Genomic DNA, 24,941 nt, shown 5'->3' on the forward strand with positions numbered 1-24,941 from the left:
TCCATTTATTTTCTATATGGACAGGAGATAATGGGAGGTTTGGATTCTTGTCAAAAGAATAATGGGCAACCGGATAAGGGGCAAATGGGTCTTTAATAACTTGGAGAATACCCGATGCAGAAATGAAGGTGTTCTTCTTGGCTTAGATCTGAACCCAAAAACGCCGGTTGCAGCATATTGCAGGGTAACTACGCTTGGCTCGTTGATAGGAATTTCTGTATTCATAGGAGCGGACAACGGAACTAAGTACTTGAGTATAGGGAAATTTATATTCAAAAGGGCAACTGAACGACGTATCGGAACCCATAGAGTAGAGACAACAGACCACATCGTTAAGGTCTTTATCAAGTCATCATTCATCAACTCCTCCCATTTCAAGCAGCAACACCAACCTCCACCGCCCCCATCCTCAGTTCAGGAAGGCTTTCCTGCTTGGTAACCTCCACAACCCCTTCTTCCTGTTCTGCATGTACCAGCTCCTCTTCTTTCTCCTCCTCCTCCGGCCCCATCGGGAACTCGCTCCCAGCAATATTGCACTGCCTAAACAACCTCACCTCACTCTCCGCAAACGCTCCCACAACACTGTGCAACGTGCCCCTATTGTGAAAGATGACCAAATCGCCCTCCTCCCAGTCATGCGCATACACCAAGCCCGGCGCGATCCCCGGCCTCTGCAATCCATACACAATCTCCCTCACTTCCTTCAAATCCTCCACCACCGTCCCATCCTCAAGATGCAGCCTCCTCACCGCGCTAGGATGTACCTGCAGTGCCAGCTTCCCCGTCACGGGATTCCGCCAGCACATGGGCAAGATCTGGATTCTGTCCTCTTCAATCTCGGGCAGTTCCTCCATTGGCATCTCCTTCCCCTCCGACACTAAGCCCAGACCGGTGCTGCGTGACTTGGCGCTCGACATCCACACGTACGGATGCGGCGCATACTCGACGCGGGTCGAGCGCGCAAACGCTTTTTGCGTTTCCGAGAGGATGTCGTACATCTTGTACCCGGACACGAAAGCGGTGGTGCCGAGGGGCACATCCAGCTCGTCGCCGGTGCCGTCGTCGTAGACGCACGTCTGCCTGCGACCTTGGGGGACCTTGACGGCTAAGAGCGTGGTCACCACGGGAGGGGCGCGGGCGACGCCGCCGTAGAGAGCGGCATCGATGTGCCACCGGTAGAAACGCGTGTGGGTGAGGTCGTGGGAGGCGGGGATGGAGGTGGAGTGGAATGTGCGGTGGTGAGGGTGGCGGAGCTGGATGTTGGACAGCCCTTCGTAGGTGGGGACGAAGCCGTTGCCGATGACTTGGACTTGGGGCTGGTGCGGGATGGTCTTGAGGTCGGGGTGGAGGATGGATTTGCTGCCGACCGAGCCCGAGTCGGTGTTGCCGTGGCCGTAGAGGGGGGCGGCGAGAGGGTCGAAGCGTTGCGTTAGTTCGTACTGGGCGCGCGGGCTGACGTGGGATTGGGACTTGATGACGAGGACTTGGTGGGTGAAGAGGGCGGTGCGGAGGATGGCGAAATCGCGGTCTGTTTTGGGATACAAAGTCAGTATGGATGGGTTTCACACAAGGAACAAAGCCAGGCTTCAAGTTGAGTGGTGGCCTTACCGAGGAGGTTACCGATTTTACGGGTATTCTCCCATGTGAATGGTAGATATCAAATTGCCATGACGACGAATAACGAGTTTCACGTTGATGCAGCCTTACCAGTCAAGTTCTCAATGTCGACTCCTGATACCGTAGCTCCAAAGTCGAGCTTGGAGCCCTCGGGGTGGGCAAGGGGGGTGATGACGGGTACGGTAGTGTTGGACGCCATTTTGGATAGATTATTGTTTTGGTACGGTGTGTAGTGTATGTTTGTGTTGTTCTCTTGTTCCCTGCAGTCGTGTATGGTGCCAAGAACTCGAGATGCACTTGATGCTATCAACTAATTTCAGACTCCAAGAGAACAGCGGACGGGCCGTTATTTGTTACTTTTATACTTTAAACACAAGCCCCCCCTCCTATCAGTTATCTGATGTTGCCGGCGTCTCATGGTGGAGTCGGCCGAGTCCGATGACGGCACAATGCACACATATGCGAAAAAGGCGGGGAGGCGGCGGGCGATCCTCAGGAACACGGGCATGCCCACCGTCCGGGAAGTTGGGAACTGCAGTCTGCAGTGCGGCTGTTTATTGTAGTACGCCATGTACCACATGTGACTGCAGTGGTATTTGGTCCAGGAGACAACGGCGATCACTGACTGATTGCCCGTTCCCCACCGCTGCAACCCCCAAGAGATAACGAACGGGGTTCTGGCTGTATCTCCTGGGCGGACCTTCCTCCATACCGGCTAACGCCGCCATCCGGCAAACAGCGATCAATGTTGCCCACCGCATTTTTCAGCCTTCATACACAGCCCGACGGCGGTTTGCTTTATGTTTTTTGTGTTATCGGTCTGTAGGTATCTGCAAATGTTGATTGTACCAAACCGCATTATTATCTATACGATGGTTGATAAGTGAGTGGGCTTCCGTTGTTAGCTAGCTCCGTTGTTGCCGATGTGACGCTACGATAAGGCCAAGGCCGGAACGCCGCTACGAATTTATGACAGGCGAGAATCACAGGTCCATTTCTAGAAGGAAGAAGACAACTTCGATACATCTTGGTTGAGGATGGTAGGTAGAAGAACATATCGAGGCATTCTGGGGAAGACAAGTGGAAAAAGGGAAGAGTTCGGCTACCCGCGGGTCAATTTAGTGCAGTCAAAAACTAGACACTATATGCTTGGGGTCTGGCGCAGAAAGTCAACCATCCAAAAACCCCTTGTGGTGTAGTTGGCTATCACGTTCGGCTGTAATTGTCTAAATTGTATACCGAAAGGTCACCGGCTCGATTCCGGTCGAGGGGAATGATTTTTTTCTACTTTTTTTCGTTTCATATGCTTTACCGTTTTATCCTTTTTGCTTGTGCAACTGTTTCCCTTTTTGCTCCGTTGTGTGATTTTCCTTTTCGTCCTTGACTAGCAATCATTCGTTTATCATTTTCGCTCACCTTATTTTTCTGTGAATGCTGTCGTCCTTGAACAATTGAATCAAAGTTACATCACCAGGTCTTCAGTTAATCAACTTGTAAAGAACATCGTCCTATAACATAGGCATAACATCAGACAAAACTGCATCGAAGTGACCTTAATGCAGTGGCTTCTCATCTAGATAGAATTCATGAGTACTACGAAACAAATTACATCCAGCAATATCGGGTATCACCATCCTCCTCATGGTCAAGGTTCATAAGGTGTCGCATCCTTAAAGATAAGATGCGGCTTGCGCTTCGCGATATCCAAGATTGTATCCGCAAAGACTCCGTTTGCCCAAGCGAACCAGCTTCCTAAGTGTCGCAAAAAATCATGTCAGCTTTGTCCACGTCTCCCGACCATCCTGTCCTAAGCTTGAAGAGTTCTTACGCGTATAAGAATGCGACCAGTTCACATCAATGCTCTCATGAATCAACCCAAGCTTGCTCGTGTTCAAAACCAGGTTCAAGCACTTCATAATCTCATCGTCATCATCTGACGTCTGCGCCTGCACCAAAAGGCTCATGGGCCATGCATTCTGCAGGCCGATATGTGGGCCTCCGATGCCCATAAACTCTTTTCCCTCCAGGTAGTACGGATTGCCGTTCTTCTCCAGCAGCATCTTGCGCGTGTTCTGATATGTCGTGTCGCCTACCGAGACAAAGCCCATCAGCGGCAGCGCCAGTAAGCTAGGATAGTTGGCATCGTCCATCATCAAGGCGCTACCGTAGCCGTCAACCTCATACGCAAACACGTCGCCGTACTTGCGATGGTGAACCACGCCGTGTTCCCAGATACCCTCCGTGATCGTCTTACTCCATGCTTCCGCTGTCTCTGCCCGTGTCACATCCTTCTTATTCCCCGTCGTTCTCAACAAAGCCGCAGTCCGCTTGAGCTCCGTAGCCATCTGCGCATTGGCAGGGATGAAGAAGCCGAAGATAGTGGCATCGTCGCTGGGCCGGAACGCCGAGCGGATCAGCCCCGTTCCGTTGTTCAGCGGGTTGCCGATTCCGCCAAGATTCAGGGTCTCGGTGCCCGTGTCGGTGCGTCGCTGAAATGTGTACTGGTTGCGCCGGTACGAGCCAGTCTCCGGGTCAAACGTGCTCTTGCTTTGCGCCTCGAGAACGTCAAACACCGAGTCCAGCGCCTTGTACCACCGCGTATTGAGGAAGGCGGTGCTCTTGGTGTGGGCGTAAAAGGCGTTGGCCAGCGCGAGAAAGTGCGCGAGCGAATCTAGCTCGTACTTGCACTCGAAGACGGAGGAAGGGTCAAAGGCCGGGTGGACGGTGTCGTCTTGGCCGTTCAAGGTGACAGGTAGCCCGGAATGGGGCGGTGGCTGGAAGGCGTTGCAATAGGGCGACTCGATCACGTATTCGCTTTGGGTGTTGATGGCGCCGAGGATGAGGTCGAAGATGGCCTTATCCTTGGAAGCCAGCTTCTGATACGGCTTCAGCTGGTTGGTGCTGTCACGTAGCCACTCGGCCAGAATGTCGCCCGTGATGATGAACGACTGCGGCCCTTCCCATTTGCCTGGGTCCTCCTCGTACGTACTGGTCCATGGATCATCGTCGACAGGGCTGTCAGTCACAGTCGTCGTCTTCCTCTTTTCCTTACCGTCCTTGCCATTGGTATGGAATTTGACGGTGGTATCAGTAGTAGAAGGAAAAGTGTTTTCGAAAAGACGTGCAAGGTCAGGGTTCTTCATGCGGGATGTGACATCCTTGATAACCTTCTCGATGGCGTCAGATTGAAAGGTCCGGCACCTGACATGAGGGCGTTGGAAAGGGAGGGAGAGAGGACCTTCGCTATAGGGCCGGCTGTCCACATGAATTAGCGACTGTGCCTTACCAAAGGCATGCTAAACTCACTGGGGATAAGTGGCATAGGATGCATAGTCTGGGCAAGCAGTCTCGTCGAATTTGCCCTTGATTGGAACCTGGTCCATATCCCATTTGAGCTCTGATGCCTCTACCACTGCCGGCCTCAGCAGAGGTACTGACCAAGGCAATAGCAGCGATAGCCAGGAAGTAGCGCGAGTCATAGCACTGGCTGACGTATTTCTCAACTGTTGGTTATATGGCTGCCAACGTGGTGATTGGAGCGGCTTCGCAGCTTGGATGGTTCAACTTAAGTGGTGATGATATGGGAAATGCTTTTTGGACTCGCGGTCTTTCTTGCAGATGAGAAGATTGACCCAAGCCAAGAACCAAAGCTCTAGGGCAAGAGGCTAATCATGGGTAAACCGAAACCTCGAAAAATGAAAAGGAGCAACAATACTACAACGTTTAGCTTGTCAACCTCCACTTGGTGGTATGTATGAGCGAGTGACGTCGGAGCGAGACGGGAACTCGAAACCGCGATGTACACGAGACCTCTAGAATAGTGATTGCCTCCCTGCAGTTCCCTAACGTGTAACGTCTTGGCGGGGAAATAGAGTTCTGTTAGTTGCTGTCAGTGATTTCTTGCTGTAGCGGGGTGGCAGGCACAAGTCGAGTGGGCTCCAATGTTTAAGTTACTAACAGCATACTAACAACAGGAGCAAAGTGTAATTACACCAAGCCATGCTAACCAGGGCGCAACATCCTGCACACATTCTTCATAACCAAATCCCTTCCTGATTTCAACATGAATTATCTGTATCGAGTTACGAGGAGGTACTCTACCAGCAAACCATTCCAGACCTTCGTCCTCTGCCACCGATTATAGAATTGTCTTGTGCTGACTAGATCGCGTAGTTCCCTTGCATGATTCTTGATGCTGAATGTGTCTCACCGCTCGTGGTCCTCTATTCAGACATCTTTCACATTCTAATGCAAACCCATGCAACGTTATTTAATACACCGTGGGATAGCCTGATATCCTAGCCACGTCGCTGAAAAGTCAACTTTCCTAGAAACCCTCGTCCATCCCCTCCGGTGCGGCGAACATCGCATTCACAGCCATCCCCAACGTGTCAGCGCGCGTCGGTTTCGTGCCGTTGAATCGGCCACTGCCGCTATGGGCTCGGTTGTTCAGGTATGCGTGCGCATCCTCCACCACTCCTTTCTGGACCGACGCTGTGAACCGCGCCGGGTCAATAATGTTCATCAACCGATGCGTCACATAGAATCGGCCCAGAGTGTCAACCTCAGTCCGCACCGCGTCCCGCTCAACTAACGCCCACCCCCATCGCGCCTTGTTGTACTTTTCGATCTCGTTTCTTGACATGACCTCTTCAATAAAGACTGGACCCAAGGACTCCGGGGCGACCACGTTGGGTGGCATGGGCGGAGTAGACCGGACGGTCTGGAAAAGATTACCCTTAAACCGGATATTCGTCCCGTGAGTATCCGTAGCAATCTCCGATACAAGCATGACAGCGTTCGTCTCAGTACCACCATTGTTCTGGCCGTTGCCAACATGGCCTCCAACGACGCGTACAGGATCCCCGACACGGATCATCTCAGCCCCGAGATAGACTCCTTCATGAAAGAGGGTATCTTGGGCGCCACTGACGTTCGAATTATTCAGTTTGTTGAATGTCGAATAGCAATCATTGATGTACTTGGCCGCCAACTTTGACGCTTCGAGTCCGACGGTCTGCCTGGCGATGTCTAGCTGACTGGGATCCGTGAGGCCCAGACTCTGACAATATTGGACCGAGAAGGTCGGCCAGTCGATCGAGTCGTATGTCCGGTTCGCCAAGCTCGAAAAGTTCTCGCCAACACCTGGGACACTAAACGTAAGGAACGGGCGCATGGACTTGGCGTCGATATAGAAGCTTTGTTGTCCCAACGTCCGGTGGCCCAACGGTGCTACCAAGAAGTTGAAGGCCGCGTCTGGCGCAGGGCCTGACGTTTGCCTCTTGGGAGCAATCGATAGAATCACGCCGAGCCTCCAAGCCTGATGCTTGTACCATACCAACTCGCCTGCGCGGAAGACATTTGTGAGACTTGTAACCCCTGGGGCCGCAAATACCGGTGCCTGAGGGTTGCCCTGAGCTTCCTGCTGTCCCTGTTGCTGGTGTTGTTGCTGGTGTTGTTGCTGTTGAGTTTGTTGCATGATTTGTTGCGCCTGTTGCGCCTGTTGCATCTGTTGCATCTGTTGATTTTGTTGTTGTTGTTGTTGTTGCTGCTGTTGCTGTTGCTGTTGCTGTTGTTGTTGTTGCTGCTGCTGCTGCTGCTGCTGCTGCTCATGCTCTTTCTGCTGCTGCTCCTGCTGTTTCTGCTGCTGCTCTATTTGCTGCTGCCTTTGCTTTTGCCCCAGTACCTGTTGGATTTTTTGTGCGTGTTGTTGATCGGTTTGCCTCAGCTTCTGAGACTCGATCATCTTGCAGCACAGATCGCACGAACACTGACTGTAGCCAGCGTGGTTGCTGAGCAGGAAGAGGGCGTGCAAGACGAAGTCACCGGGAGTCCGATAAACAGCCTTGCGGCCTGCCGGGTGACCGTATAGGTAGTAGTCTCTACCACCGTCCTTTCGGATGGCGCATCGCAGCTCGTACCCCTTGGGTAGAACGGCGAGCTTGTACTGCTTGTCGATTGGGAGGCCGAGTTGATGCTGCAAATGACCACCAATGATGACTTCCCAACGTTCAAGCTGCGCAACGTCCTGATCCTCCTTGGGATCTAGTGCATTGTGGTCGAGGTTATCGTATCCCTTGCCATCGCTGCGTGCGATCGTCAAGCCAAAGTAAAGGTTCTTATCCTTGTCGTCGTCCTGGCCGTTGGAGGCGGACATAGTGACCATGACAGGCGCAGGCGATGTCCTAAGTAGTAACTGAGGTGGATTTGTAAAAGACGTCCTTCTCTTCAACCGAGAAAATCAACACTGTCGATTTGATGATGAATGAAGAAGGTTAGATGTGGGGAAGGGTTGGCTGCTTGTGAAACGATCTCAGCGATGCTGCTGAGTGCTTCAGTTGGAGTTGCACAATGCAATGGACGGGCTGTCGAGATCAGACAAACACCAGGACGTACAAGTAGTGTAGGTCGGAAGCCCTGAAGTAGCACTGGCCACCTGCCCAACAGGTCTGGGGATGTGTGTGTGTTCCCCTGCCACGGCAGCACGGAAAGGAAGTTCAAGTCAAAGACACTTGACTACTAGGCAGCATCTGACACCTCGTTGGTACAATGTCCGTTGAGAGTTCCTGAAGGTTCTGAGAAATGTTTGGCTGGAATTTGGCAAACGTGACTGTCAAGGTCGAAAGAAAGTCAAGAATGGAAAGTGAGCTCAACGCTGCGCCATGCCACGGTCCAGGTCGTTCAGGAACGCGCACAAGCACGGACCCCAAGTGCCCCACCATGTTGAGCTCAGGTCAGGTCGGGTCGCGGGAGATATGGATGGTTCCACTCATGCACAACGCTCAGAGCCTCAGACGGTAACCCCCAGTCCACCCCTGAGTGTGTACAAGATAATGGAACTTGAACGCATTGTAATGACTCGTATTATGTATGACGCAAACCACCACCCGCAAGACCCAACCCAATCTGCCATTTCTACTTGACCCACTTCACGTTGATGCGGACAGGGGTGGGAGACGGGATGTTGGCGGAGTTAAGCCCAGTATGATCGAGTGCCGTACAAATACGTAGTGTACATAGTACGTAGTGTAAACCCGAGTGGCCCGGAAGCGGCCGCGGCGCCGCATCAACTCGGCTTCTCACCCGCACACATCGGCTTCTCATCCGCACACATCGGCCTCGCGTCCGCACCAACTATTACACCTTTGGTCTACATTTGAAGTTGTGGATCTGTGAAATAACCTTGCGATTTGTAATTGCGGGTTATGGTTCAAAGATATAAGATGGCTTCTTCTTCTTCTTCTGTCGGATGGTTGGATCAGGCTTCACTACGATAGACAGACATAACTTCGACAGCAACAATCCAACTCTCTTCCAACGACCCATCACCAAGATCGAACGTCCAGCACAATGTCGGGTATCACCTTCGGTTTTAACACGGAAGGCCTCGAGGTGGTACGCCATCTCCGAGACCAAGTGTCCGGACGCACATGCAGGTTCAACCCAGCTGGCTCTTCATAGCGCTCCATCGCTAACACTACGTTCCTCACATGTAGTCCTTATTACCGGCCCGAGTGAGGGAGGCCTCGGCGCCGAAACAGCCATCTCGCTTGCCCATGCCAACCCAGCACTGCTCATCCTCGTCGGACGCTCCCTCAACAAGATTCAGCCCACAATTGACGCCATCCACGCCGTCAACCCATCCATCGCCGTCAAGTTCATCGCTGCCGATCTTACCTCGCTGAACAGCGTACGTGAAGCAGCCCGCAGTATCCTCGACGACGCATCCATCGCCCACATTGACGTCCTCATCAACAACGCCGCCGTCATGGCCTGTCCTTACGAACTCACCGTTGACGGTTTCGAGATGCAATTTGCCACGGCGCACCTCGGCCACTTTGTGCTGACGAAGCACATCTTACCCAAGCTCAGAGCATCAGCCGGTGCGGGCAAGCCCCAGACCCGCATCATCAACGTTTCCTCCCTGGGAAACACCCTCGGCGGCATCCGCTGGGACGACCCTAGCTACACCAAGCGTCCGGAGGAGTACAAACCCTGGGACGCCTACGGGCAGGCTAAGACGGCCAACGTGCTCTTCACTGTCGCGCTCAACAAACGGCTACTCGCCAAGACGGGTATCAGGTCGTATGCCCTGCACCCTGGCGGCATCTATACCCCCTTGCTCCGGCACATGAACGATGAGTTGATGGAGGAGATTACGCAGAGGGTGACGAAGGGAGAGATGCAGTTGAAGACGGTGCAGCAGGGTTGTGCGACTACGCTGAGGGCGGCGCTAGATCCGGAGCTGGAGAAGGCGGGGGAGGACGGCGTGTTTTTGAGTGATTGTCAGTTTACCAAGGACCCGGAGCTTGTGGCGCCTCGGGCGCTTGATGAGGAGGATGCGGAACGGCTTTGGGGGTTGAGTGAGGAGTTGGTTGGGGAGAAGTTTGAGCTTTGAGCTGGGGAGGTAATGCACTGGGAAATGAGAACAAGGTGGGCTTATATCGTGGGTAGTTGAATAGATGATGGAGTGGAACATGACCATAGAACAGCTGAATGCAATGCAGCCATCTCTTCTTCTTGAATTTGGGGGCCTTTACCCACGTGCTGATTGTCTATGCAGAAGTCGTAGTGATGAAACATGTTTTCACTTGTGACAGATCAACATTAATTAATGTCCGACTACCTCCCACCACTATCGTTCAACATTTGAACAAACTCATCACCGGGACTATCGCCGCACTCAAGACACAAAGCTAGATTCAAGGGGTTCGCTCGCTTGTTATTGACCACGAAGCTGTACGGGGTTGTCACTCAGACGCCTTGCAATGTCAACTTACTTATGAATGATATGAGTGTTTCCTCCGCAAACATCTCCACTCGTTAATCTCAAGGGGATGGGGGAGTTGATGGGAAAGGAAAGTAGTGTGATACCCAATCAAAGAGGCCCGCAGTCTCTATGGAGAACTGATCGTAGCCGCATAGGACTGCTACTGTACGTGGGTGGCTCCGTGAATGGGATGTGTAAGTCACTAACAGAAAGGGCAGCAATCCCCACCAAAACTGTTACTGGCTATGCACACCCCCCGTCCGGAGCCAGCTCCCGGGTACCAGAGTGTCACGTCCTTGGCATGTCGATCAGGATCCATATATCACTGAGCTTATTTTTTGTTAGTTTGCCCACCTTTGTCCGTGTGAAACATAGATCTTCGCTGGATGGACTGAACGATTCGCAAAACCTCTTGACGTCCCTGTAGATTGATAGGTTTCATCGCATTGATAGGGATCAATGTCTAAAACAAACGGCCACCGCTTGCTCCTTGGCAACATGGGTTCAGGAGGTGGCTCAACGAAGTGAACGACATAGCATACAGCCTTACACTGCAGTCGCCAAACCCACGCAACTCAAGCCACTCCGCCAGGTCAATAGTTCAACGATACGGATGTTGAGCCACAGCATCTTCTGCTCTTGCGGTCAGAGTATCAGTCGGCATCTCATCATCACCTCCCCGAATGATGAATGGATGGATGGAGACACTATCCAACCCACATCTCCTGTTCCATTACCCTTGGAGGACGAACAGGAGGAGACAGGTGGTGTGGAAAAAGGTCCGGACACTCGCTGGGTCTGGTTTGGAATAAGCGCGTCCGGACTTTGTTTTCCCACACCACCCTGGGAGAATGATGATCTTGACTTCAAGTCCACCGAGAAGAACAACTACATAAGCCCGTTCTTTCCCTCCCGTTTCCAAGCTTAGGTCGTCATCAACACAAGCTTCTCATTCATCACACTCATTACCAACCCAACAGCCACTAAATTACTTACTTATTATCATAACCATTTTAAACACCCAACCAACCAAAACACCACCACCATCCAAAATGAAGACCACCACCTCTTTCTTCGCCTACCTCCTCGCCGCCTCGGCCTCCACCGTCTTTGCGGCCGCCATCCCCCGCTCCAACAGTTTCTCGCCCGTCCAGCAGGCCAAGGCTGCTCTCGATGGCGTCTCTGACAACGTTCCCGTCGCGGGCCACTATGTGCAGCAGGTGAAGGACATCGTTCCTCCGGTTGATGGGGCTTCTGAGGTTCCCACTTCCGCTCACGCCGCCGCCGCCCCCGCTGACGCTGCCGTCCCTGCTGCCGAGGCCGATTCTTTTGGCGACTTTGCCGACTTTGCCGACGCTGCCCCTGGCGTCCCCGCTGCTAGTGTCCCTGCTGGCGCCGCCACCCCTGCTAATGCCGCCGCCGCTCCGGCCAAGGCCGCCGACAAGGTCAACGATGACGAGAAGGCCGCGCCCGAGGCGCCCTCCGCGCCTTCCGCGCCTTCCATCCCCACCATCCCTACCACGGCTGAGGTCGCCGGCAAGGTCGACGATGCCGCCAAGGCCGTCACGCCCGAGGGTGCCTCTGTCCCCTCCGTTCCCGCTGAAGCCGCCGGCAAGATCATTGATGACGCCAAGGCCGCCGTACCCGAGGGTTCCTCCGTCCCTGCCGCTGCCTCCGGTCCCGTTGAGGCCGCCGGCAAGATCATTAATGACGCCAAGGCCGTCATCCCCGAGGGTGGTTCCGTCCCTACCGCCGACTCCGTCGGTGAAGCCGCCGGCAAGATCGTTGATGACGCCAAGGCCGCCGTGCCCCAGGGTTCCGCTGTTCCTGCCGCCGTCTCCGCCCCCGCTGAGGCCGCCGGCAAGATCATTGATGACGCCAAGGCCACCGTGCCCGAGGGTTCCTCTGTCCCTTCTGTCCCCTCCGTCCCTTCCCTGGTTGACGCCGCCGCCGAAAAGGTCAACGATAGCGCCAAGAACATCGCGCGCGGTCTTGCCGGTCTCCCCTCCCTCAACGACGCTCCTCTCGGGGGCGATGTCGTCAACCAGGTCGGTAAGATCGTCGATGGCGCCGCTGGAAAGATTGCGCGCCGTCTTGCCAACCTCCCCACCATCAACGGCGCTCCTGTCGGGGGCGATGTCGTCAAGCAGGTCGAAAAGATCGTCAATGACGCCACTAAGAAGATTGCGCGCGATCCTGCCGGTCTTCCCTCCATCAACGGCGCTCCTCTCGGGGGTGATCTCGTCAACTCTGTCGGCGGGCTCCTCGATAGCGTCAAGGGCGGCGTGCCCGTCCTCAACTCCCTCGGCGGCGGTCACCGCGTTTAAATAATTGGGTGTGAAGAAACGGGTCCATGATTGCAGGAATGTAGTTGAATGAGGAGTTGGTAAACAAGAAAATTGGTGGGGTGGAGGAGGATTTAATGACATGGGGGATGAGAGTGCACGCGAGGATACCCGGTACCTACCTAGTCATATCCCGATAATAGTTATTTTTAATGGACATTTGAACCTTTCAACATTTCGTCTGCTCTTCGAATCTCTGGATAGTGATGCTCGCAACAGGCGAAGATGAATTGACACGCGTGAGTGGTGTCTGGTTGGTGTGTCAAGGAACCTCCCAAGTACAGATGATTCTGATGGTTGCCTGGGGCAGTTGTCGAGATAAAAAGTCTGTGTTGGATGGGGGTTAGGGTTGGACACCGCCAGTTCCCCTGACATCCCGTCTCACCCTTTTCTGAACCTTGACAGCTTCCTTCTGAGGCGGTGATCTGCAGACGCCTTTCTGTAGGTACTTTTGGTAGCCGCGGCTGTCAGATTCAAGTGGTTCCGGCAAGCAAACAAAGTGGAATGTTCATGTTCCGCGCATCAAAGTGCTGCTGTGGGCAGGCGGGCAAGAAGCGGTAAGTTCCGATGAACCTGTCCGACAAGTCAGGTGGAAGTCGATGACAAAAGTTGGAGTGAGGGATGGGGGAGTTCAGATCATGCACGGACTGGCGCTGCAAGACAGGGGTACGTACACTATTTCCTGTTCCCACTTTCCCATCACATCCAAAGAAATGCCCTCAAACATCATCATCATCTTCACTTCACACTACCTCCCGCCCGTGGCGCTACACACTGCGTTACCGTTGCATACCTCTTACTTGTCGCTCCCTTTTCGGATTTCCTACAAATTACCATACTTTGATCGACCGACGGCGCCAGCAATCCCTACCAACAGTGCTTCCTAACGGTGTACCCGGACACTTGTACTGAGAGCCGTCCGACTGCGTACCGTCGCCAATGACCCCGGGTCGCCAGATGTAGTGTAAATCAGCTTCAGACTTGTCGTGTTGCCCGGTATTCAGTCGTCAGGACCGGTCATTCCCTGGTTACCGGCAGTCCCCAAATCGGCCAAATTACCTCTGACTCTCTGAGGTAGGAGTTCCAGACCCGGGCCCTGTTCCAGTGGGCCTCCTTTTGCTCTTTGACCTCCCGTCATCGCTTACCGTGGGGATCGCCGTGGAGATTTGGGGAAAAGGTCCCAACCCCAAAGGGTGGACGACAACAACAAGCGAGGTGTACACATCCTGGAAAAGGAATGCCACGCCCGTCCAAAAGAGCAGGCATTCACTGGTCGGCAGTCACATCTCATTCCCCAATGGCCGTGAATGGAATCGCTGTACAAAGTCCTCATTTCATCGGCCGCTCTGGGGTTAGCGGCGCAATGTCCAACACCCCCCGTTCATTGGTCGCAAAAGAGGTGTTCCTGGCATGAACCCGTTACAATGGGACATCACCCACCGATGCCACCTCAAGCCCAGCAGCCCACTCAGTGCCGAGATGAGGCGCCCAGGGACCCCAAAGCGGTAGACTCGCTGATTGGTCACACCCCCTGAGTCTATCGCGACCTGCAGGTAGCTTGTCTTCCCCTTCCACACAGCTTTCTGTTGCTGGCCCGCCCCGGGGGAGATACCTTGAGTGAAAAACGCCAGGACATGGGGCACGACATGGACTACGACATGCTCGGCTCCTCGTCAACCCATCCCAATCCCATCCCATTCTCCCCGTCTGGGGTTTAAGCCCGGCCTTCCCCCACCCCTCGTGCACCGAACCCCGGGACAAGCCTTCTCTTCTCTCTTTCTGTCGCCCTCTCCATCTTTCTTCCCTCCACAGACCTTGGTTGGAGCCTCACACTCGTTGACCTCGGCCCTTCCGAAGCTCGACACGCCTCGGCTTCTGATGTCCGTCAAATCTTCTCACGATCGTTCCGACCCGACCTATCACGATTTTATGTCCTATGAACACCGGCTTGAATTTTGAATAGAGAAAGTGCCAGGGCTGGATATCAGTTGAACGACAGCCGACTTTGTATCAGAGTTCATATCCTGACGTGCTGGGCTCCACGACCATTGGATATTGAAGACACAACCAACCCCTACCGCCAACATGAAGCTCTCCACATTCCAGACCGCCCTTGGCGCGGCCTCATTATTTCTCAGTGCTCAACCTGTCTCTGCCGGTCATGGGGGTCATCGCCATCTCCATGAACGTCCCACGAGGAGACACAGTCGTGTTGAGGACACCATTGAGAGCTTTGAGATGCCTCAGCTGCAAAAGAGAAAAACCCAATGCTCATTGCCCGACCACCCGGATCTTGTATATGTCCCGGGAGGCATGAACAATGGTTTCGCCATGAGCCCCGATGAGCCATGCGAAGACGGAAAGTGGTGCCCGTATGCGTGCGTTCCTGGAAAGGTTATGGCACAGTGGGAACCAAACTCGACCTACGTCTATCCCCAGTCAATGGTGAGTTGATACATATCTCAACATTATGAGATTCGGAGCGCTGATGCATGATCAAGAACGGCGGTTTGTATTGCAACAAAGGAACGCCTGAGAAGGCCTTCGACGACAAGCCATACTGCGTGGATGGAACCGGCGCCGTTCAGGTAGTTAACAAGGCTGGAAAGGTTGTGTCCTTTTGCCAAACTGTCTTGCCTGGTAATGAGGCCATGATTATTCCCACCGACATCCAGGGCCAGTCCAAGATCGCTGTGCCTGGACCCTCTTATTGGGACTCAACCGCTGCGCAGTAAGCATACCCACAGATGATAGTGTTTGTGACTCTTGAAGCTGACTGTCGCAGTTACTATATCAACGCGCCTGGCGTCTCTTCTGCCGAGGGTTGCATTTGGGGCAGCCCAGGCAAGCCCATCGGAAACTGGAGTCCCTATGTTGCTGGAGCAAACACCGTTTCCGCGGGCGAGACATATCTGAAGATTGCCTGGAATCCCATTTACATGGACTGCGATTGGAAGAAAACGAAGCCTAGCTTTGGTGTCAAGATTGAGTGTCCCGCTGGAGGTTGCAATGGTTTGCCGTGCTCCATCGATCCCTCCAAGCATGGTGTTGGAGGCTTGGAAAGCCCAGTTTCCACCAAGGGTGTCGGCGGTGCTCAGTTCTGCGTTGTCACTGTCCCCAAAGGGCAGACTGCCAACATTGTGGTGTTCAACATCGATGGTTCCAGCGATGATGAGCCCAAGACCTCGACCACCAGAAAGCCTGACCCTCCCAAGACTACCTCAACTAAGGAGGCGCCCCCGCCGCCCAAGACCACCAGCACCATGGAGACACCCACTACCACATCAACTCCTCCTCCTCCTCCCACCACTTCTTCTTCTTCGGTTCGCATATCATCAGCTCCAGTATCCTCTGTAGCCAGCGCGGAAGAGTCTTCTGTTTTGTCCTCTGAGACACCGTCTGCCTCGAAGCCCGCGCTTTGGGGTGGTGTCTTCAAGGAGACTGGCACCGATTCCACGCCTACCAGCGAAGCCTCCGAGACAACGGAAGCACCAGTACTCACGGAAACCGAAAAGCCCGCACCTGTCTCAACCACATCGAAGAAGAACGACGGTGCAGCTCAAGAAGGTGGCGCTGCCATTGCAGGTTTGGTTGTCGCCATTGTCGCAGCTGCAACTCTTCTTTAAACTGCTGTCTCCACGCGGTTTTCAAAGCTTGGTCCCTGGTGTTTGTCAGGAGGCTGATTTTTGCTTTCTTTGTATACGACGTTGAAATATCCTCTTCACCATATTTCGCGGCCGATACACGAGGTACATCCGGTCGAATTGTACCTGACCTTTACTTCTTTTCTTCGGTTTTCGGAAAACGGCGACGAATAGCAATGACCTGACATGATATACTTCTCCAAAACGACCACATCCGCCCAGTCAGCAAGAACTCGTCAAAACCCGGAAGCCGAAAAAAGAAACCCACATACTTCTTTAAAAACACACCCCATACATACGCTCAGTACCTACACTAGTGTCTATTGTTATTTCTGCAGCCCCATTGGCGTGCTAAAGGCTGCTGCCATCTTGCGCCTTTCTTCCCTGCACCAGTTGTTCTTGCTGCTGCAAGCGACATATTTTATCATTCGACGACTTAATTTCGGTCTTGATGTTTGTTACGAGGATATCTTTTTTTCTGTTCGGCGATATACCCCCATTGAAGCTATTGGTTATTTAGGTCTGCGCGTTCGGTGCAGCGATTTTTTTGACGATATCTTCTTCTTCTTGGTTATGTTTTTCTTTCTCTGAAAAAAAATGATCCTTGAGTGTTGTTTGTGATCAACACGTGAGGAGGAAATTGGATGCGGCTGGAAAGTGGGAGGTGGGAGGCCACGGTTTGATTATATGATGGATGTCGAAACGTGATAAAGGGAGAAGGAAGAGTACACGAACAATGATGAGGTTCTGTGGCCGGAGGCATTGGAAAAGTCTGGTAGACCAAGGGTTTCCTCGATCGCCGATGTGCTCGGGAGGACTGGGCTGGGCATTGGATATTATTCGAGATGTGACGCTGAATGAAAGAGCAAAAGATGTTCGTGACGACGAATATTTTAATCCCAAATCTTGACAGAAATCATACACTAGATGGTGATAATGACGGTTTACTCAAGATCGAAGCTTGGATTAAGACGAAATAGCGATGCCGAAGATGATGACGAGGTGACTGTTTTCGCCTGGATTCGGAGCTTGGGAGGGGGGAAATGTTAACCTTAAAGAAAAAGGAGAAGGAGGAGAGTAGTATGGACAGGAAGAAAAGGCACTGCAAGAAAGAAATCTTCAACCGGCACCACTTGAAACATTTATGAACACAAGGCGGGTACCACTTGGTGACTTCTCCTTGGCGGGTACTGTCATACACGTCCGTAATAGTCGACAAGGTTGTCAGCTCCTTGCTCCACGTTGGCTCTGGGCCCTTTCATCAAGGAATTGATACGAGCTCGTACTAAAATAACAATCGTCATCGCATCAGTTCACATTCCCACACAGTCCAGACCTTTCAATTTGAGGCAAAGCCAACTTGCCATTCACGTTTATGGATAGTGTCGAGTTGGAAAACATCATATTACATATGTATGGCCTATGAAAGTCCATAGGACAAATACCTTACTGATATGGTCTAGCGTCATGTCGGCTTTTCTATAGCAGGATAACAAAGGAAGAAGCAAAGGAAAAGATAATAGAGCAATAATCGTCCCTCCCTCTTCATGTTTAAGCACCTTAAGTCCCTCTTGCACCTCCCATCATCAACCCATTTTCACCCACCCCGGTACATCTTCAAATTCACCCGGTGGCTCGTTTGTCTCACCTGCATCCGCCGCCGCCAGTTCATCCTCGTAGTCCTCCCTGAACCGGTCCATGATACTCTCATACGGGCACGGCCAACCGGCCGCCACCGCGTTTCCGCCCTTGCGCTTGGCGCCCTCGACCGCGAACTTCTTTTGTTGGCGAGCAATGAACCCATTAAGTAGGCCCGCGTAGACCAAGCCCGCGACGATCGACTCCATGCTGTCGAGATCCGGTTGCTTGTTTCCAAAGATCAGGCCCTCCGACGGCATCAGCCGCTTCGGCTGTCCGCCTGGGGGAGGGACGAGAGTAGTGAGAGCGGCGGAGGAGCCAGCAGCGGCAACAACGGGGACGTAGCCCTCAAGGAGCTTCTGGACATAAGTGGCGGTAACCACAAGGTCGGCGAGTGAGAGGGCGGGGGCGCGGTTGGTCATCATGTTAGGATCGTTTCCGGTGGCGCCGCCTTCCCATGTAAGCAGGAACGTCTTGCGCGTAAAGGAGCGCCAGACGAGCGGTTTGAGACGGTAGAGAAGAGTGAGGTAGAGGCCGCGGTCCCAGAGCCAGTCTCTGCTGGCGTTGAGGGCCTGGTGAAAGGCGACGAAATTGCCGGTCCGGATGGCAGCGCAAATTGGTATGAAGACGTCGCCGAAGCCGGCGGCCTCAGGCCGCGAGAGAAGCATCTGTGAGGGAAAACGTCCCAAGAGAAGGTTCGAGGGAACCCAATAGATCAGAATCTGTCGGCGATGCTTGAGGAATTGCGGGTGGCATTGCCGGTAGGCCTCTTCAAAGCACCAGTGGGCACGCATGTAATGGCCATGGTCGAAGTTGAAGCGGCCAAGATAGTAGAGAAAGGTTACGCGTTGTGATGCCGGATATAGGGAGAGTGCTGGTCCGCTTGTAGAGAGGTTGGTGAACATTTGGACGGCGAGTCTTGACTTGTCGCACTGCAGGAGGGTATGTTCATGAGTATTTCTTTCTGAAATCGTCTTACGAGAAGGACGAGCAATGGGACGACTTACAGCAAACAGCAATTTCAGTGTCAAGTTTGCAAACAGATATACGGCGATCTTCTTCCCCTTTGGAGGTGACCAGCGAGTGCTTGATCGATCTGTGAGACACGATGTAAAGATCTTTTGAATGATATCTGCGGCAAGCTCGACGATCGATTTCTTTTCGCCAGCTTCATCGCCAGTCATGTCACCCTGGATCTGGGCCATCAGATGAGGCTCCTTTGTGATGCTCATCACCAACTTGGAAAGCGCCTCTGAGAGAGACATGCTGGTTTGTAGAAGCATGATGCCATACGTTGGATTAGCAAGTGCATTTGCACATGATATGAGCAGGTCGCTGAGCCGGCCATAAAGTTTGACGATGTCGTTGAAGTCTACATCGCGCCAGTACTTCAAATACTCCTCCATGAACGAATTGAAGCCAGGCCACGGCGAGCCTCGTCCCTCTGGAACGTCATCTTCTTCTGGCAAATGCTTCTCAACAAGCTTCTCGATATTGTCAGAATTAGGGGGACAAGTTGACCTTAGTTGTTGCCCAAGCTCATAATAATGTGCGGCAACATTCGGCTCGACGAGCAGCCAGTTGCGGAGCTCGTCACCATTTTGAGTTTGTACGAACCCGCGGATGCTGGTCAGAAATTCCGCAATGAGGCTCATAGCTGTGGTATTTTTGTAGATGACGCGCTCGTGACCGGTCAGGTTGTCTTTCAACCCAGCTTCCTCCTCCAAGGTCGTGGCCCGGCCGCGCCAGGGCACACACCAAGAGCGAAAGTCAGTGTGATCTTGTAGAAGGATGAATGGCGGGGTGCGTCGTAATGTATCGTCGTAACCTAATATTTTGATACTTGAGTCGCGGAAAAGCTAGAGCTGGAGTAACAATGCCGAATGATGCAATAAATAACTTGTTGTAGTTCTTGTTCGATGTTTGATTTGCTGAAGACAAAGGTGCAGACCGTTTCGGTGAAGCTGCGCGATCTCAAAGGTGAAGTTAAGGTGAGTGTGTTTGCACTGTGCTGCATTGATTTCAATGCGGCGCGTTCGTCTTCTGACCGGACGCTTAAACCCTAACCCGAACGCTATAACTGTGAATACCCTGGGATCTTTGTTGCACGAGTTGAATTTGGTCACGTTTACTTATATGCTCAGTTGTGGATTTACAGCATCACCCAGATCATCAAGCTCACAACATGGCACTGCAGTTTCCTTACTTCTTCAAATACATTCTGTCGCTTTGACCCAACAAGATGCAGCTGTAACTATGTGCAGACTGGCCCTGCTTCTGGCAGCGCATCATACCATTTGTACATGAAAGAAAGCCCAACCAACTCCAAAGCTTTGCAAATCTTCATCCTTATACAAAAATTCATCAAATACCCATCCGCAACTCCACAATGTTCCCGGTTATACCGACTCGATCCTCTGGACGACCATCGCAGTGGCCGCACCTCCACCATTGCAAATAGCAGCTACACCGTACTGGCCAGGCTGGAGTTGATGAAGCAAGGTAACGAGAATGCGGGATCCAGAGCTACCCAAGGGGTGGCCAAGGGCAATGGCGCCACCAAGAGGGTTCACCACAGCGCCTTCGAGACCCAGAATCTTCTCGTTGGCCTTGATGACCGCGGCGAAGGCCTCGTTAAACTCCCAAATGGCAACCTGGTCCTTGCTAATGCCGGCACGCTTAAGGGCAAGCTCAACCGCTTTAGAGGGCGCAATAGGGAAGTCGATGGGATCCATAGCGGCATCAGCTGAACTGACGATACGGGCAAGGACCCTTGAGCCCTTGCCGAACTCTTGCGCGAGCGACTTATTGCCGAGAACCAAAGCACTGGCGCCATCGTTGAGGGTGGAGGCGTTGGCGGCCGTCACGGTACCGGTGCCATCGCGGACGAAGGCAGGCTTGAGGGTGGCAACTTTGTCCAGCTTGATGTCGTTGTAGCCTTCATCCACCTCGATGATCTTGTCACCCTTCTTGCCCGGAACGGTGACCGGGACAACTTCCTCAGCAAACTTCCCGGAAGCCCAAGCCTCCTGGGCGCGCTTGTACGACTGGATGGCATACTCGTCCTGCTGTTCACGAGAGATTTGGAACTTCTTGGCAGTGTTCTCGGCGCAGTTGCCCATGTGGAACTCGTTGTAGACGTCGGTCAGCCCATCCTTGATAATGCCATCCTCCATCTTGATGTGACCGAAGGGGGGCATGCCGCTAGCGCGTGGAACGTAGTACGGCGTCCTTGTCATGTTCTCCATACCACCAGCGACCTGGGCCTCCGCTAGGCCAAGCTGGATGTTTTGCGCCGCGAACACAACAGCTTTGAGACCGGAAGCGCACACCTTGTTGATGGTAATGGCCTCTACGTTGGGGGAAAGGCCAGCAAAGATAGCGGCCTGGCGTGCAGGTGCCTGGCCAACAGACCCCTGGAGGACGTTTCCCATGTAGACATCGGTGATCTTCTCAACGGGGATACCCGACCTCTTGACGGCCTCCTTGATGGCAACGGCACCGAGCTTGGGAGCAGGAACGGTGGTGTAAGAGCCATTGAACTGGCAGACGTTAGCACAAGCGCTGTGTTGTGGAAATGGCTGATTTTACGGAGCGCTTTACCTTGGCCGTTGGTGTCCTCACACCACTGAGAATGTAGGCATCCTGAATCTGCTGGCGGAGAGCAGACTGGGTGGAAAAAAGACGAGCGCAAGCGACACGGGAAGTGCGCGAAGCCGAGCCAGCGGCTGTCCTGGCGTGGCTAAGAACCATTCTGATGTCGGAAGCTGGTGACGATGAGTTACAGGACGTAGGGGCGGTACTGCACAGCGCAGATGTCGGAGGGGAATCTGGCGAGAAGGAAGAAAGGAAGATGGCCGAACGGGGAATGAACAACAGCACAACAGGAGAGGCAACACAAAAACAGGAGCAGGAAATAATTGGGAGTAGGGACAGAATCACAGGGAAGACTTTCTTCTATTGTTTAAAAATGATTAATAAAACTACCAGTTGGGGAGGCGATAGCTAGGTGGTCTCTTCCTCTCCTTCCCGCTTTCTTTTCCTCGGAACTTGTCAGATGCCATGATGGCACCGGTCGGCTTGTGACGGTACATGTGTGGAGAGGATTCACACCAAAGCGATGCTTCACCCCGCCAATTGAGCGCCAAACAGTGGCCGCCACCGTGGTTCCTCCGCGGGGACCCCAACGGGCGCAAGGGACACAGAAGCTTGGTATCCGGGGTTTCCCGTGGAGCCTGCCGCTGACCGACAGGGGAAGCTCCTCATCCACAACAACTGAAGAATGCCCTGCTTGGGTCATGAGCCCATGAGTGCCGTACCCACGGGCGGATGGAGAAACATCAGATGGAGCCAGAGTTGAAGCCGTAGCGGAGGGGAAACGGTCAACGGATCGATTCGGGGGTGGATGCTCTCCAAGCAGTTCATTCACTCTTTCCGCAGCCTCCTGTTGCCCAGCGCCGGCATCATACCTAGCTGTACCGGATACTGCCCGCATAAAATCAGGGATCAAAAGGCCAGGGCACTGCACGCTCAAGAGTCGTTTCGCATCACTTAACAATCTATCCCAGTCGCGGTTGTCCCTGCAATTGCCATCCCGCGCGCGTCTTTGGATGTTGGGCAGAAGCGAACCACTTTACACGCGGGAACAAAAGCCGAGCTTCCCAACGCGATATGTTTGAGATGTTGCGTTGGTTCCAAGCAACGATCCTATTGCGGCGTTGAAGTGTTTTCGGGCAGCTGCCGGGGGATGCCACAGGAGACAGCTTGATCAAATCACTGATTCAACCCGAACAATTGGCTGTCATGCTACAATTTCTGATGTTTTCTTGGGATTCATTTGTCAGTTCGATTAGTTAGATGTTTGGCTGGACAACCATTCGGCGGTGGCGTGAGAGAAGGTGTGTGACTGTGTGATCCCATTCCATCAGCTGGCAGTCACCTCGCGCACGAGCCACCAGTCGCTTCATACCCAAGTGTAATTGGCCGAGAATCAGAAAAGTGCTATTAACAATCCGGCGGCAATTGTCAACCGGGGCAGTCACTGTTCATTGCCCCTGCCCTCGGCGCGCGTTCTCCTAGCTTCTTTGTGACGCCCCCCTCCGGGCAATCAGTTGGGTATGATAAGATAGCGGTCGTTAATGCGCGTTCACTTGTTGGCTCTGCTGGTTTCCGTCATTCATCTCCGCCCCTTCAAATCAGTTCGTTTGATTGTCTCTTCGCTATTCCAACCACGAAACCCATCTCGACTTCGAACAAAGTATCGCATCGATCCTACGTACTCCATCAACCTTGTAGCTTTCTCTCCATACGCCTGGGCCGACTTCATCATCCATCACCAAAGCCAAAATGTCAACCGCTGCCCGCCGCCGGCTCATGCGAGACTTCAAGGTGCGAGACATCATGAGCCACCCCGTTGGGTTCACACCGCTTGATGACTTGGCCGCCATGAGCACAATATACTCACCATGTTCCTCGACAGCGCATGCAAACCGATCCTCCCGCTGGTGTTTCCGCCTCTCCCGTACCCGATAATGTTATGACATGGTAAGGAGAACGATCTTTGCTGCGGTGTCGTTATGGGCGGTCGACCCCCGGCATGGCAATGACTGACATGAGTCTCCATATAGGAACGCCGTGATCATCGGACCCGCCGATACGCCCTTCGAAGATGGCACCTTCCGCCTGGTGATGCACTTTGAGGAGCAGTATCCCAATAAGCCTCCTTCGGTCAAGTTCATCAGCGAGATGTTCCACCCCAATGTTTACGCCACTGGCGAACTTTGTCTCGATATCCTTCAGAACCGCTGGAGTCCTACGTACGACGTCGCGGCTGTTCTTACCAGTATTCAGAGGTACGACTGCATAATATCTTGTTGACGTTCATTTTGCGTTGTGTTATTATGCTGACAAAACTGTCTTGACTAGTTTGCTCAATGACCCGAACACAGGATCGCCTGCAAACGTCGAAGCCTCCAATCTATACAAGGACAACCGCAAAGAATACCACAAGAGGGTCCGGGAAACTGTTGAGAAGAGCTGGGAGGATTGAATAGTGACGACATTTATCACCACGGGGCCCTCAATGGCAAAAAGCCAATGATTGATCTGGGTGCTGCAAGTCGGTGTTGATATTGCTCACTGGGCTGTTCGATACAGATCTCTTGGCTATATCAACAGTCAGTTGTCGACCGACGACGAGTTGCGAGATGATCCACATTCGAGGATACCCGGCGGTTTGGCCTTTTAGGGCGTGAGGGTGGAACGGATGTCGTGATATTACATTGCATTTGGGAGGCGTCGTTCTTTCGGGGCGTTTTTGTTGTATTTCAAATATCCGCATCTCTCGCCTATTGATGGCTGAGAGTCAGCCTGCTTGTCTGCAATGGAGAGAGCGGGAGTGCTTGGTTTTTCTCACTCTTTAGGGCGATTGTCGGGTTTGGAGTTTAGGCGCTCGTATCATACCAACACAAGCACATCTGGCGAGGGCAGTCCCTGGATACCTCAACTCACCCCAAAAAGCCCTAGATAGCGTTCTTTTCTTTTGTCTTAGAGATGAAGAGATGGCATAGTGTCTTTCATTGCAAAAAGCTCACCATGTTATGTCGGCCGGCTTAGATGTACGAGTTTCCAGAGAGTCTTGCATTTCTCAGCTTTCCTCTGTTTCTTTGACGAAAGTGTACATGACCCCGCTTGGTGCCTTACATCCACATGATTTATATCACCTATACCTAAGGCTGAGAGTCAAGTCTAGCGTGCACATTTCGAACTGCGGCGTTGTTTAATACACGCTCACGTTAACAGGCATACCTTGGATGCAAGGGTCCCTGTGAGAGTGAAAGACAGGCTGACTACCTCTATCGTAAATGCCCAGAAAACGCAGGGTTAAAGGGCTGTCAGATGCTTTTGGCGGCCGTCAGAGAGCATTAG

The 24,941-nt window shown here is 53.0% G+C and overlaps 9 protein-coding genes and 1 non-coding gene across 10 annotated transcripts; 5 read left to right on the forward strand and 5 right to left on the reverse strand.

Moving 5' to 3' along the window:
• Window positions 1-204: 204 nt before the first annotated feature.
• Window positions 205-1,912, reverse strand: NCU09738 (alpha-ketoglutarate dependent xanthine dioxygenase). The gene is made up of 2 exons (XM_959347.3): window positions 1,708-1,912; window positions 205-1,528 (listed from the first exon to the last, which is right to left on the reverse strand). The coding sequence occupies exons 1-2, from the start codon at window positions 1,814-1,816 to the stop codon at window positions 375-377; spliced, it is 1,263 nt and encodes a 420-aa protein (XP_964440.1). The 5' UTR covers window positions 1,817-1,912; the 3' UTR covers window positions 205-374.
• Window positions 1,913-2,801: 889 nt separating this feature from the next.
• NCU15157 lies at window positions 2,802-2,890 on the forward strand. The gene has a single exon. It is a non-coding gene; the product is annotated as a tRNA-Tyr (tRNA).
• Window positions 2,891-3,112: 222 nt separating this feature from the next.
• Window positions 3,113-5,385, reverse strand: NCU09737 (DUF1237 domain-containing protein). The gene is made up of 3 exons (XM_959346.2): window positions 4,924-5,385; window positions 3,446-4,872; window positions 3,113-3,369 (listed from the first exon to the last, which is right to left on the reverse strand). The coding sequence occupies exons 1-3, from the start codon at window positions 5,094-5,096 to the stop codon at window positions 3,263-3,265; spliced, it is 1,707 nt and encodes a 568-aa protein (XP_964439.2). The 5' UTR covers window positions 5,097-5,385; the 3' UTR covers window positions 3,113-3,262.
• A 124-nt stretch (window positions 5,386-5,509) lies between these two features.
• On the reverse strand, window positions 5,510-8,234 carry NCU09736 (hypothetical protein). The gene has a single exon (XM_959345.2). The coding sequence runs from the start codon at window positions 7,781-7,783 to the stop codon at window positions 5,945-5,947; it is 1,839 nt and encodes a 612-aa protein (XP_964438.2). The 5' UTR covers window positions 7,784-8,234; the 3' UTR covers window positions 5,510-5,944.
• A 417-nt stretch (window positions 8,235-8,651) lies between these two features.
• On the forward strand, window positions 8,652-10,142 carry NCU09735 (short-chain dehydrogenase). Its single transcript, XM_959344.2, has 2 exons — window positions 8,652-9,049; window positions 9,114-10,142. The coding sequence occupies exons 1-2, from the start codon at window positions 8,968-8,970 to the stop codon at window positions 10,013-10,015; spliced, it is 984 nt and encodes a 327-aa protein (XP_964437.2). The 5' UTR covers window positions 8,652-8,967; the 3' UTR covers window positions 10,016-10,142.
• Window positions 10,143-10,772: 630 nt separating this feature from the next.
• NCU09734 (hypothetical protein) lies at window positions 10,773-12,930 on the forward strand. The gene has a single exon (XM_959343.2). The coding sequence runs from the start codon at window positions 11,440-11,442 to the stop codon at window positions 12,712-12,714; it is 1,275 nt and encodes a 424-aa protein (XP_964436.1). The 5' UTR covers window positions 10,773-11,439; the 3' UTR covers window positions 12,715-12,930.
• A 557-nt stretch (window positions 12,931-13,487) lies between these two features.
• Window positions 13,488-17,504, forward strand: NCU09733 (SUN domain-containing protein). The gene is made up of 3 exons (XM_959342.2): window positions 13,488-15,177; window positions 15,234-15,463; window positions 15,518-17,504. The coding sequence occupies exons 1-3, from the start codon at window positions 14,818-14,820 to the stop codon at window positions 16,356-16,358; spliced, it is 1,431 nt and encodes a 476-aa protein (XP_964435.1). The 5' UTR covers window positions 13,488-14,817; the 3' UTR covers window positions 16,359-17,504.
• A 234-nt stretch (window positions 17,505-17,738) lies between these two features.
• Window positions 17,739-19,992, reverse strand: NCU16773 (hypothetical protein). The gene is made up of 2 exons (XM_011396079.1): window positions 19,022-19,992; window positions 17,739-18,946 (listed from the first exon to the last, which is right to left on the reverse strand). Exons 1-2 carry the CDS (start codon window positions 19,667-19,669, stop codon window positions 17,963-17,965), a joined length of 1,632 nt encoding a protein of 543 aa, XP_011394381.1. The 5' UTR covers window positions 19,670-19,992; the 3' UTR covers window positions 17,739-17,962.
• Window positions 19,993-20,117: 125 nt separating this feature from the next.
• Window positions 20,118-22,502, reverse strand: NCU09732 (acetyl-CoA acetyltransferase). The gene is made up of 2 exons (XM_959341.3): window positions 21,618-22,502; window positions 20,118-21,556 (listed from the first exon to the last, which is right to left on the reverse strand). The coding sequence occupies exons 1-2, from the start codon at window positions 21,765-21,767 to the stop codon at window positions 20,414-20,416; spliced, it is 1,293 nt and encodes a 430-aa protein (XP_964434.2). The 5' UTR covers window positions 21,768-22,502; the 3' UTR covers window positions 20,118-20,413.
• A 535-nt stretch (window positions 22,503-23,037) lies between these two features.
• Window positions 23,038-24,752, forward strand: mus-8 (mutagen sensitive-8). Its single transcript, XM_959340.3, has 4 exons — window positions 23,038-23,402; window positions 23,494-23,558; window positions 23,642-23,866; window positions 23,940-24,752. Exons 1-4 carry the CDS (start codon window positions 23,361-23,363, stop codon window positions 24,061-24,063), a joined length of 456 nt encoding a protein of 151 aa, XP_964433.3. The 5' UTR covers window positions 23,038-23,360; the 3' UTR covers window positions 24,064-24,752.
• The last annotated feature ends 189 nt before the right edge of the window (window positions 24,753-24,941 follow it).

Source organism: Neurospora crassa, linkage group IV (assembly GCF_000182925.2).
Source record: "Neurospora crassa OR74A linkage group IV, whole genome shotgun sequence".
NCBI classification, from domain to species: Eukaryota; Fungi; Ascomycota; class Sordariomycetes; order Sordariales; family Sordariaceae; genus Neurospora; species Neurospora crassa.